This window comes from Podarcis gaigeae (assembly GCF_964106915.1).
Source record: "Podarcis gaigeae genome assembly, chromosome: 2".
NCBI classification, from domain to species: domain Eukaryota; kingdom Metazoa; phylum Chordata; class Lepidosauria; order Squamata; family Lacertidae; genus Podarcis; species Podarcis gaigeae.
In genome coordinates, this window is record NC_139679.1 from 122494057 (window position 1) to 122507903 (window position 13847).

A 13847-nucleotide genomic window follows, 5' to 3' on the forward strand; every position below is an offset into this window, starting at 1 on the left:
AAAGAATTCACACAGGGGTGAAACCATATACCTGTTTTGAGTGTGGAAAGAACTTCAGTCACAGCACAAGCCTTAGATCTCATCAAAGAATTCACACAGGGGAGAAACCATATAAATGTTTGGAGTGTGGAAAGAGATTTGCACATGGATCTATGCTTACTTCTCATAAAATAACTCACATGGGATAAACCATATTATGCTAGGAATGTGGGAAAAGATTTGGTCAGATTTCACAACTCATTTTGCATAAGCGAATCAAGAGGAAAAATATTTAGGTGCTTGTAATGCGGAAAGCATTTTAATTAGTTTTGATATTTGTGGATGCGGAGAAAGCCTTTGACAACATTTCTTGGAGCTTTATGAAGAAAAATTTACAGGGAATGGGGGTAGGCCAAGGATTTGAAAACAGTATAGGTGCAATTTACTCAGAACAAAAAGCTAAATTAATTGTGAATAATGTAGTTACAGAAGAGTTTAAAGGAACACGACAGGGCTGCCCAATCTCCCCATTGCTTTTTATCTCGGTCCTGGAGGTTCTGCTCAATATAATTAGAAAGGACCAATTGGTTAAAGGTATACAGGTCGGAGCTAAACAGTATAAATTGAAAGCATTCGCTGATGACTTAGTCTTGACATTACAGGAGCCAGAATCCAGTACTAAAAGAGTATTGCAGTTAATTCAAGAATTTGGTCGGGTTGCGGGATTTAAGCTGAATAAGATGAAAACTAAGGTGTTAGAGAAAAATCTAACAGAGATTGAGAAAGAGAGGTTTCAGAAGGAGACTGGATTAACATTAGTTAAGAAAGTGAAATATATGGGGGTTAATATGACTGCTAAGAATGTGAATTTATTTAAAGATAACTATGAAAAATGTTGGATGGAAGTGAAAAAGGATCTAGAGATATGGTCAAATTTGAAGTTATCATTGCTAGGCCGTATTGCTGTGATAAAGATGAATGTATTGCCAAAGATGTTGTATTTGTTTCAAACGTTGCAAATTTTGGACAAGATGGGCTGTTTCAAGAAGTGGCAGAGAGATATTTCTAGATTTGTCTGGCAGGGCAAGAAGCCCCGAATAAAATTTAAGATATTAACTGACGCTAAAGAAAGAGGGGGGTTTGCCCTGCCAGACTTGAAGCTTTATTATGAATCAGCCGCTTTTTGCTGGCTGAGAGAATGGCTGCTTCTTGAAAACACAGACATTTTGGATTAAGAGGGTTTTATTAATGTATTTGGGTGGCATGCATATCTGTGGTATGACAAGGTCAAAGCACATAAAGCGTTTAAAAACCATATTGTTAAGAAAGCACTGTTCAGTATTTGGATAAGATATAAGGATTTGCTTGAAAATAAAACTCCAAGGTGGTTGTCACCAATGGAAGCAAAGGCTCAGAAAAAACTTAATATGGAGACAAATTGGCCGAAATATTGGGAAATTTTTGAACAAGAAGGAAACAGATTAAAATTGCAGAGCTTTGACAAACTAAAAAACAAAGTACGAGACTGGCTTCATTATTATCAAATAAGGAAGGCTTATAATTTGGATAAGAAAATTGGTTTTCAGGTGGAAAAATCAAAATTGGAAACAGAATTGTTAGACCCTAAAACTAAGAATTTGTCAAGAATGTATAACTTGCTGTTGAAATGGAATACATTGGATGAAACGGTTAAATCTGCAATGATTAAATGGGCACAAGATGTTGGACATAACATTATGATGGCTGACTGGGAACAGTTATGGACCACAGGTATGAAGTTTACGGCATGTAATGCCTTAAGAGAGAATATAATGAAAATGATTTACAGGTGATACATGACACCAGTCAAGCTTGCAAAAATTTACCACTTGCCCGATAATAAATGTTGGAAATGTAAAGAGAGTGAAGGTACATTCTTTCACCTTTGGTGGACATGCCCAAAGATTAAGACCTTTTGGAAGATGATCTATAATGAAATGAAAAAGGTATTTAAATATACCTTCCAGAAGAAACCAGAGGCCTTTCTCCTGGACATGGTCAGCCAATTGGTGCGAAAGGAGGATAGAACTTTTTTTATGTATGCCACAACAGCAGCAAGAATGCTCATCGCAAAGGGGGAAATATTAAAGGAAATAGAACAATTTGGTGAAGTGGCAGGATTTAAATTAAATAAGACAAAAACGAAAATGATAGGAAAAAACGTGGACCCAAAGATAATTGAAACAATCCAACAACAATCGCAGATAGAGATGGTCAAAAAAGTCAAATATCTCGGCATCTGGTTAACACCCAAAAATATAGATTTATTCAAAAATAACTACGAGCCGATGTGGAGGGAAATAAAGAAAGATTTAGAGAAATGGGGAGGGCTAAAATTGTCATTCTGGGGAAGGATTAATGTAATCAAGATGAATGTTTTTTCAAGGTTGATGTTTCTATTCCAGACCATCCCTATAATTAAAGGGAGTCGAATCTTTAAGGAATGGCAAAGGATAGTCTCAAGATTCATATGGCAGGGCAAAAAACCCAGAATTCAGTTCAAATTACTGACAGATGTAAAGGAAAGAGGGGGCTTTGCCCTGCCGGATCTGAAACTGTACTATGAGGCATCATGCCTATGTTGGATAAAAGAATGGGTAAAATTGGTGAATACGGAGCTGCTCGACTTAGAGGGCTTCGATAATAGATTCGGCTGGCACGCGTATTTATGGAAGAACAAAAGGAAAGTGCACAAGGGGTTTGCAAATCACATTTTTAGAGGGCCGCTAATCGAAGTCTGGGAAAGGTATCAAAATCTGTTAGAGCCGAAAACACCACATTGGCTTTCACCTCTCGAAGTAATGAGTATAAAAACCATTAATATGAGAAGCAATTGGGCAACTTATGATCAGCTACTAACTAAGCTTGAAGGGAAATGGAAGCTAAAACCGTATGAGCAAATAAAGGAACATGTTTACGATTGGCTACATCACTATCAGGTGAATCAGATGCTTAGTAAAGATATCAAAGAAAGAGGTTATGCTGATAAAGACTCAAAATTCCAGACAGAAATAATAAATAATAAAGTGAAAATTATATCTAAGATATACAGGATGTTGTTGGACTGGAATTTAGGTGATGAGGAAGTCAAATCGGTGATGACCCACTGGTCAAGGGATATAGGTCATAGTATACAGTTTGAGGATTGGGAGAAACTTTGGAAGGAGGGGGTAAAATTTACGGCGTGTACTTCGATAAGGGAAAATGTCATGAAGATGTTTTATAGGTGGTACTTGACACCCATGAAATTATCAAAAATGTATAAGGTGGATAATAAGTGCTGGAGATGTAAAGACATAGAGGGCTCCTTCTACCATATGTGGTGGGAGTGCAGAAGGGTGAAACAATTTTGGGAGAAAGTACACACTGAATTGAAGAAGATATTAAAGTACACGTTCATAAAGAAACCAGAAATCTTCCTTCTAGGGATATTAGGACAAGAGATAAAAAAGGAAGATCGCAGATTGGTATACTATGCGGTTACGGCAGCAAGGGTAGTATTAGCCCAGAAGTGGAAACTACGGGAAACTCCAACGGTGGAGGAGTGGAGATCTAAGTTGTCGGATTATGCAGAGTTGGATAGATTAACAAGAAAAGTAAGATACATAAGAGACCAAGTGTTCACCAAAGATTGGGAAAAGTATGTAGATTATCTGGAATGTATTAGTGAAGGACAAATAACGCTAAAGGGATTTAGAGACGCACTGTGAAAGACTAAGAGTTATTGTACAAAGCAAACAGGAATTAGGAATCGGCATAATGACAATATAAGTAATGAAACGTGTAACCTTATTTATTGCTTCGAATGATTTACGGACAGGCTGAAGGAAGTCCCGCAAGAGATGACTATGTTATATGGATGATATGGAAATGATAATTGTTGTTTATTATTTTTAATTTTTTTTTCTGTGTATTTTTTATTTTTTTGTATTTGTGTGTTACCTTGTATTCTTTTTGGAAATAACCAATAAAAAAGAATGATAAAAAAATAAATAAAAATGCTCATCGCAAAGTATTGGAAAACACAAGATCTACCCACCCGGGAAGAATGGCAGATGAAGGTGATGGAGTTTATGGAACTGGCTGAGATGACTGGCACAATCCGAGAGCAAGGAGAAGAGTCAGTGGAAGCAGAGTGGAAGAAATTTAAAGTTTATCTTCAGAAATATTGTAAAATTAAGGAATGTTAGAAAGATGTTGGGGGGGAAATTATGTGGTTCTTGAAGAAAAGATATAAAGAATCAAGTAAAAATGAATTGGTGAAAGAAGAGAATGCAATATTATAGTATATTAAGATAAATTATTAAGTTAAAAACAAAGTTGGAAAGGATTTGCTGGAATATTTAATTCAATTAGAATACAAAAATGGGAGGTGTGAGGAGGTCAAGGAAGTAAGTGAATGAAAATAATGTGATGTAAAGGTTTGATTTGTTTTTTTTCCTTTTTCTGTATTTTCTTTTTTTGATGATGTTTGCTTTTTTATGTATTGTCTTTTTTTCCCCTTTTTCGATTGTTATCTATATCTTCTTATTTTTTTGTAACCTTTAAAAAATCTTTATAAAAAAAAATCAGTGGTGCTGTGAGCTTCTTTCGCTTCTTTCATTTAAATCAACGAAAACACACAGAAACATGGAATGTACGTCCTCAAAAACCTGAGCTGTTGCCTAGAGTGTGTGTTCCTGCCCCCAGCAGTTACTTCCTGGCCTTGAGTCCCTTCCTGTTGTCTACGGGGGCCGCTAATGGAATCTCTCTGTTTGGCTTTCTGCTCTGTGACACGAAGGGCACGCCTGGTTGTAGGGGAAGGAGGGGACTCCAGTATACTAGAGACATCGTGTCACTTGGCTACTGTGATATTTCTAACACAACAGACTCCTGTCTCTGTTCAGGGCTGGAGCACCTGCTATCTTGCTCCTGTTGTTCCACTATTTCCCAGCTCCTTCCTTCCTTCTGGGGTGTATCCCATCTAAAACCACCACAAATCTAGGTCCATACTCCCTTCCTCTTCCCCCTCTCAGAAGCCTATTGGAGTGCCGGTCTCCACCACTCTTGCTCATCTCGTCTCTGAAAACAGACCAAAGGATGGCCTAATATGGTCACACTCTTATCTAAGGAAGCATGTTGTGTGGAAAAACAGGGACAGGCCTGAGCATCATGTGCTGCTTCTGAATTCCTTCAAGTTTCTGGCTGGTGCTCTTGAATATGAGAAGGTGCCCTTCCATGGACCTGGGGTCAGATCCTGCAAAACAGTTATTGAAAGAGGGCCAGGATTCATTGCTTTTGTTTAGTAGCAGTTGGGTAATTTGATTGTAGTTGGTAATGATGCATTTCCTTTCTTTCCTCCAGGTGTGTCCCACCTTTTCCTTGTAACTTCTAGATGGATTAAAGCATGATATTTGAGCATTATTATGGGGGTCAGAGTAATACATTCTGTTAAATGTGTGCTGTTGTAGTTCCCTTTCCCTGGAAAGGTGGAATATAATCACGTTTCCTATAAATGCACATGCACAAAAACACATGCATACTCAGAAATAATAAAATTCCTCGCTTATAAACCCCTGGACGAGGAAGCAACACCTTGAAGCAACATTCCAACATATTGTTAGTTACAAGCAGGCCCACTAATTCAGATTAACACCATCCGCTTCTGTCTGTCTATCTGTATAGAATAAGTAAAAATGCTATATTCTTAATCATATTGGATTATCTTTTTTAAAAAAGGAAGGGGGAGATTGAGTTCTCCTAGGTGTTTTCACTTTGAAAATCTTAACGCACTTCTAGTCATGCAAGGTACAGATAGGTAGCCATGTTGGTCTGCCATAGTCAAAACAAAAAATTCCTTCCAGTAGCACCTTAAAGACCAACTAAGTTGGTTCTAGGTATGAGCTTTCATGTGCATGCACACTTCTTCAGATACACTGAAACAGAAGTCACCAGACCCTTCTATATAGTGAGAAGGTGGGGAGGGGTATTACTCAGAAGGGTGGTGGGAATGGGTGATTGGCAGATAGCTGTGATGAGCCTGTTGACGACTCTTAACGACTGCAATGGGTCTTACAGGAAAAAGCAAGGGGTGAGAAGGTGAAAAATGGCTTTGTCATGTATAATGAGATAAGAATCCAATGTCTTTGTTCAGACCAGGTCTCTCCATGGTTTTAAGTTTGGTAATAAGTTGCAGTTCAGCAGCATGACATTCTATACAAGATCTCAAAGTAGCTGTTCTATTACAAAGGAATTTCAGAAATAGACTGGAAAGAGAAACTGCCTTTTAAAAAAATACAGTGGTACCTCAGGTTACAGACGCTTCAGGTTACAGACATTGCTAACTCAGAAATAGTACCTCAGGTTAAGAACTTAGCTTCAGGATGAGAACAGAAATTGTGTGGTGGCAGCAGCGGGAGGCCCCATTAGCTAAAGTGGTACCTCAGGTTAAGAACAGTTTCAGGTTAAGAACGGATCTCCAGAACAAATTAAGTTCTTAACCCGAGGTACCACTGTAGTTGTTTATTCAATCTTGAATATTTAGATGCAGGATGATAAAAAGTACAAAAATGCAGATACTATAGACGTTAATAGTTTAAGGAATAAATTCACAATAAACAATCCCTGTGTACCTGTGTGTGAATATGGGGAGAGAGAAAGGAGGGGAGGAAAGTGTATCTGAAGGAATGGCTTGTGGTCTCAAGGAATCTGCTGATATGACATTCACCATTTACTCAGAAGCCGTATGTGGTTCAAGTGGATTAACAAGGTCTCTGGATTTATACCAGAATTGGAATTAACCCCAGCCAGTTATCTGGACCAATGGAAGATTCTGAGTCATCTTTCAGGGAAGGCCCATATACAGTGGCACCTCGGGTTACAGACGCTTCAGGTTACAGACTCCGCTAACCAGTGGCGTAGCGTGGGTTGTCAGCACCCAGGGCAAGGTAAGTAATTTGCACCCCCTAATCCGTGGATTTGCGCCCCCTAACCCCCAGGTGTTGCACCCGGTGCGGCCGGCCCCCCCTGCACCCCCCACGCTACGCCACTGCCGCTAACCCAGAAATAGTACCTCGGGTTAAGAACTTTGTTTCAGGATGAGAACAGAAATCGTGTTGCAGCAGCAGCGGGAGGCCCCATTAGCTAAAGTGGAGCTTCAGGTTAAGAACAGTTTCAGGTTAAGGTTAAGAACGGATGTCTGGAATGCATTAAGTACTTAACCTGAGGTACCACTGTAGAAGAAATTGCGATTATTGAGCCTGGAATTTGCCAGAGCCTGGAGTTCAGTTGCCAAGTCACCTCTGTCCCGAAGGGGGCATAGCTGGCAAACCTGCAGAGGTGAGAAAAGCCGTGGGGGGCAACCGGTGGGAGTGGAGAGGAGCCCCTCCCAAGTTTTGGAGGGAAGATCTTGAGAGGCCAGGGGCTGAGCTGGATTGGAAAGCAGTAAATAAAATGGAAACATTTCTTTTAAATAAAAGCATACATGTGATAGAAACTCTGCAAGAGCTGAGCTATTGTTTTGAATAGAACAGAAATGCAATTTAAGAACCTATATATAATCTGAAAACAAGATTAGGCGAGAAAATAATTATAATCAGCCCAACAGTTACCAATAAAGTGCATGTATTACTCAGCCATAAATAAAACTTTCACAAATCCAACTTGGTTAGGAAGCACGCTAAATTGACAGCCTTTATAGCATATTTAACCTGAAGACTGGGGAAAGTCATTCTACACTCCAAGCTGGGATCCAAGGAATCGCTTCTGTCAACCGGAGGGAAAGTTCTGTTGAACAAATGAAATGGTTGGAGAGGAGATGGAGGAAATTGTTGGAAGGATGATGATGGGAGAGAAATGCAAGATGGGGCTGCGACAGATTGCAATGGATTGCTTGGAAGTCGGTTCAGCAACACATTGGGGGGTGGGAGGAATCACCCCCCAACCGCCCTGTATTTCGCCAGAGGAAAGGTAGCAACCCTACTTTATGGGGTACAAAGAAGCAGAATCCGCAATGTCCCCAGCACCTTACAGTTTGGGGTGGGGGGGGGTGAAGGGGGACACTGGCTCTTCAAGGGTTAAAGGCAGCGATTACATTGCTAGAGAGGACTTCCTGGGGGAGAGGGGAAGCGTCACTTCCTCCTACGTTTGTTACATTTGAGCAGCTGCGAGGGATGACAGTGCCTTCTGCAAGGTAGGAAAAGAGGGATATATATATATATATATTTGGGGGGAGGGGGCTCCTGTGCCAGAGCAGCTCCTTTGCAGGAGAGAAGCCCTCCGGGAGAGGAGCATGCATGGGGTTGCACCCCACATTTGAGCCCCGAAAGAGCTGCGGGGAGAGCAAAGGACCTCGAGGGCTGCAGGGCCGCCCCAGGAGGAGAGCAAGGCAAGAAGGCGAGGCGGGGGGGGAGGGAGTTGTAGGGTGGGGTAGGAACCCCCCCCCAAAGGAAAGGGGCGGGATGGCTCTGGGAAGAGGAGGAGGGAGGCATGGATGTTTTGGAAAGAAAGGAGTCGAGTAGAGAGGGCAGGATTAGACCAAAGGGGGGGGGTCTTGGATCGGGGGCTTTCTGCTGAGGAGATGCTCCGCCCTTGAGCTACAGCCCCTTCCCTTAAAGTGGGGCTGGGGGGGGGGAGGAAGTGGGGGGGGGTCAGCCCTGTCACAGCTCCAGGCTGGCAGAGAGGAAAGGAAGCCAAAAAAGGAATGTTTTTAATGATGGTGGGTAGAAGATCTTCTTTCAGGCGTGACTCCACTTTCCTCACATGGTGGGGTTCAGGAGTGGGGACTCTCCTCTTTTATCATGGAGGCTGTAAGTGGGAGCTGCAAACCTAGGCAGGCTTATCTTTCACCAGGAAAATACGATGGGTGGGAAAATACCTGCAGGCCCTCTGAGGCTGCCTTTGTTTCTATCTCCAGTGTGGTGTAGTGGTTAAGAGCGGTAGACTTGTAATCTGGGGAACCGGGTTCGCGTCTCCGCTCCTCCACATGCAGCTGCTGGGTGACCTTGGGCTAGTCACACTTCTCTGAAGTCTCTCAGCCCCACTCACCTCACAGAGTGTTTGTTGTGGGGGAGGAAGGGAAAGGAGAATGTTAGCCGCTTTGAGATTCCTTTGGGTAGTGATAAAGCGGGATATCAAATCCAAACTCCTCTTCTTCTTCTTCTCCCTCCCTTCCTCCCTCGAACCTGCAGTTTCTGAGATTTACAATCCAAGAGAGGATGGAAGGAGGAAGATGGACGGTTGACATGGTCCGGCTGTCTCCTGCATCCCTCCCCACAACCTTTGAATGTTCCCTCCCAGGACCCTCAGAGACATCTGGTGAGTTGCAGGGAATGGAAAGGGGGACGTGGAGGGATGCTGGGACTGAGGAAGCTCCCCTTGCAAGAAAACGAGGAAGGCTGCAGGGCCAGAGCTCCTGGCTGGCAGAGATTAAAGATAGGCAGGAAAGGAATGTTTTTAATGGTGGTGTGAAGAAGATCTTCTTTTAGGCATGACTCCTTTTTTCTCTGGTGGGGGTCAGGAGGAAGACACCCCACTTTTAGCATGGAAACTGCGAGTGGGAGCTCCACACATGGGGAGGCTCCCACAGCCTAGTTGGTAGCCCCACCTTGGACGAAAGATCGCTGCTTTGAAGGGGGTTCGAGTAGATGGCCCTCATGGTCCCTTCCAACTCTACAATTTTATGATTCATCCAGGATTGGTTTGACCCATTGGGGTGAGAATCTGTGTCCGTTTCCACAGCTCACAGCATCTCTCCTGCAAGCTTTCTTTGTAGGAGCTTAGCTGGGATGTTGAATCAGTCCCACCCCCCACTCAATGGAACATATCAAAGGCCCACAATCATCTCACAATTAATAGGCATTCTGGAAATAATATTATAATGTGTTTATTAGCAACAGGAAGAGAGAAAGATGCCACCGGGGAGAGTTTGACATAATAAAAAACCCTTCCTTTGCTTTGTCCCCCTGAAGATGTTGGCAAATTAGAACTAAAGAACAATGTTAGGAATTTGGCCTTGGGGTGGCCTTCAGCTCTGGTCCATTTCTGGCCTGCTGATGTATAAAGGCAGCTCGCTGTGACTTGCCCTGCTCTCAGGCTTGGTTTGCAAAAGAGCCACGAACTCATGACTGTCTCAGCTGCCACCAAAAAGGCTTTGTTGGGTGAGGGAAACATCGCTGGTCAGTATGGGCCAGTGCCGTCTGTCTGATAATGGCAAAGGCGCTCTTGCTCCTCAAGCATACTAATAAGAGCATAATAAACGTAAAACAGCAGCGCAAAGGGGAACACCTTGATGGGGGCCTGGAGGCTGGCTGGCAGCTGCCGCCATTGGGGGATGAGGGACTGAAAAGACTCCTTCTCAGCAAGGCACACAGTTGCATTTTGCAGCAACCAGCCGCGAGGGGCTTCCAAGCCTTGCTGGGATTGTAGTGGGGATTACACTCTTAATTTGGATCCTCTCTTAGTTTCTGCAGGCGGTGGACAGGACATTCATTGTTCCCTGGTCTCATCAGAAGCAACCGGGCACGATAAAGGCATTCTTACACAGCCTGATGACAGCCAGCGAATCCCAGTCCAGGAGAAAGACCGCCAGTGCCCATCGTGTGGCAAAGCGTTCAGAAGCAAATCTGCCCTCAACTCACATTGCAGAATCCACACGGAGGAGAAAGCACACAAATGCTTGGAGTGTGCAAAGAGCTTCCGTAAGCATTCACAACTTACTGAACACGAGCGAATCCACACAGGAGAAAAACCGTTCATATGCTCGGAGTGTGGAAAGGGCTTTCATCGTAGCAGCTCCTGCAGTAGACATTATGAAATTCACAGGCCGGGGAAACCCTATAAATGCTTGGAATGTGGAAAAGGCTTCTTTCGCCGCTCACAGCTTATAGTACATCAAAACATTCACACAGGGAAGAAACCATATGAATGTCTAGAGTGTGGAAAGGCCTTCACTAGCAGCTCAGGCCTTGTATATCATCAAAAAATTCACACAGGGGAGAAACCGTATACCTGTTTTGACTGTGGAAAGACCTTCTGTCAAAGCTCAAGCCTTGCAATGCATCAAAAAATCCACACAGGGGAGAAGCCATATAAATGTATGGAGTGCGGAATGAGCTTTGCTCACGGCTCAAGTCTTACATCGCATCAAAGAATTCACACTGGGGAGAAATCTTATAAATGTTCGGAGTGCGGAAGAAGCTTTGCTCACAGTGTTAGCCTTACTACACATAAGAGAACCCACACAGGGGAGAAACCATATAAATGCTTGGAATGTGGAAAGTGCTTCAGCCAGAGTTCACACCTTAGTTCACATAAGAGAACTCACACTGGTGAGAAGCCGTATAAATGCTTTGAGTGTGGGAAGAGCTTCAGTCAGAGTTCACACCTTACTGTGCATGAGCGAATCCATACAGGGGAAAAACCATATAAATGTGTGACATGTGGAAAGAGCTTTAGTAACTGCACATACCTTGTTTGCCATCGCAGAATCCATACAGGAGAGAAGCCCTATAAGTGCTTTGAGTGTGGAAAGAGCTTCAGCCAGGGTACAAGCCTTACATTACATCAAAAAACTCACAAAGGTTCCATAAGCATTCACAACTTACTGAACACGAGCGAATCCACACAGGAGAAAAACCGTTCATATGCTCGGAGTGTGGAAAGGGCTTTCATCGTAGCAGCTCCTGCAGTAGACATTATGAAATTCACAGGCCGGGGAAACCCTATAAATGCTTGGAATGTGGAAAAGGCTTCTTTCGCCGCTCACAGCTTATAGTACATCAAAACATTCACACAGGGAAGAAACCATATGAATGTCTAGAGTGTGGAAAGGCCTTCACTAGCAGCTCAGGCCTTGTATATCATCAAAAAATTCACACAGGGGAGAAACCGTATACCTGTTTTGACTCTGGAAAGACCTTCTGTCAAAGCTCAAGCCTTGCAATGCATCAAAAAATCCACACAGGGGAGAAGCCATATAAATGTATGGAGTGCGGAATGAGCTTTGCTCACGGCTCAAGTCTTACATCGCATCAAAGAATTCACACTGGGGAGAAATCTTATAAATGTTCGGAGTGCGGAAGAAGCTTTGCTCACAGTGTTAGCCTTACTACACATAAGAGAACCCACACAGGGGAGAAACCATATAAATGCTTGGAATGTGGAAAGTGCTTCAGCCAGAGTTCACACCTTAGTTCACATAAGAGAACTCACACTGGTGAGAAGCCGTATAAATGCTTTGAGTGTGGGAAGAGCTTCAGTCAGAGTTCACACCTTACTGTGCATGAGCGAATCCATACAGGGGAAAAACCATATAAATGTGTGACATGTGGAAAGAGCTTTAGTAACTGCACATACCTTGTTTGCCATCGCAGAATCCATACAGGAGAGAAGCCCTATAAGTGCTTTGAGTGTGGAAAGAGCTTCAGCCAGGGTACAAGCCTTACATTACATCAAAAAACTCACAAAGGTGAAAAACCGTATGCATGTTTTGAGTGTGGAAAGAGCTTCACTCAAAGCTCAAGCCTTGAATCTCATCAAAGAATTCACACAGGGGTGAAACCATATACCTGTTTTGAGTGTGGAAAGAACTTCAGTCACAGCACAAGCCTTAGATCTCATCAAAGAATTCACACAGGGGAGAAACCATATAAATGTTTGGAGTGTGGAAAGAGATTTGCACATGGATCTATGCTTACTTCTCATAAAATAACTCACATGGGATAAACCATATTATGCTAGGAATGTGGGAAAAGATTTGGTCAGATTTCACAACTCATTTTGCATAAGCGAATCAAGAGGAAAAATATTTAGGTGCTTGTAATGCGGAAAGCATTTTAATTAGTTTTGATATTTGTGGATGCGGAGAAAGCCTTTGACAACATTTCTTGGAGCTTTATGAAGAAAAATTTACAGGGAATGGGGGTAGGCCAAGGATTTGAAAACAGTATAGGTGCAATTTACTCAGAACAAAAAGCTAAATTAATTGTGAATAATGTAGTTACAGAAGAGTTTAAAGGAACACGACAGGGCTGCCCAATCTCCCCATTGCTTTTTATCTCGGTCCTGGAGGTTCTGCTCAATATAATTAGAAAGGACCAATTGGTTAAAGGTATACAGGTCGGAGCTAAACAGTATAAATTGAAAGCATTCGCTGATGACTTAGTCTTGACATTACAGGAGCCAGAATCCAGTACTAAAAGAGTATTGCAGTTAATTCAAGAATTTGGTCGGGTTGCGGGATTTAAGCTGAATAAGATGAAAACTAAGGTGTTAGAGAAAAATCTAACAGAGATTGAGAAAGAGAGGTTTCAGAAGGAGACTGGATTAACATTAGTTAAGAAAGTGAAATATATGGGGGTTAATATGACTGCTAAGAATGTGAATTTATTTAAAGATAACTATGAAAAATGTTGGATGGAAGTGAAAAAGGATCTAGAGATATGGTCAAATTTGAAGTTATCATTGCTAGGCCGTATTGCTGTGATAAAGATGAATGTATTGCCAAAGATGTTGTATTTGTTTCAAACGTTGCAAATTTTGGACAAGATGGGCTGTTTCAAGAAGTGGCAGAGAGATATTTCTAGATTTGTCTGGCAGGGCAAGAAGCCCCGAATAAAATTTAAGATATTAACTGACGCTAAAGAAAGAGGGGGGTTTGCCCTGCCAGACTTGAAGCTTTATTATGAATCAGCCGCTTTTTGCTGGCTGAGAGAATGGCTGCTTCTTGAAAACACAGACATTTTGGATTAAGAGGGTTTTATTAATGTATTTGGGTGGCATGCATATCTGTGGTATGACAAGGTCAAAGCACATAAAGCGTTTAAAAACCATATTGTTAAGAAAGCACTGTT

At 42.3% G+C, this 13847-nt stretch overlaps 2 protein-coding genes across 2 annotated transcripts in view; one reads left to right on the forward strand and one right to left on the reverse strand.

The window, feature by feature from the left end:
* Positions 1 to 11770, forward strand: part of LOC310839540 (uncharacterized protein) — a gene marked incomplete at its 3' end in the record, with an annotated part of 28630 nt that extends 16860 nt beyond the window's left edge. Inside the window, exons 4-5 of the mRNA XM_083728177.1 lie at positions 9208 to 9312; positions 10458 to 11770. Coding sequence (XP_083584303.1) covers positions 9208 to 9312; positions 10458 to 11770 — 1418 coding nt within the window. The remainder of the gene's footprint in view (positions 1 to 9207; positions 9313 to 10457) is intronic.
* LOC310837761 (uncharacterized protein) overlaps positions 1 to 13847 on the reverse strand; it is a 166720-nt gene that overhangs the window by 22317 nt on the left and 130556 nt on the right. The window lies entirely within an intron of this gene.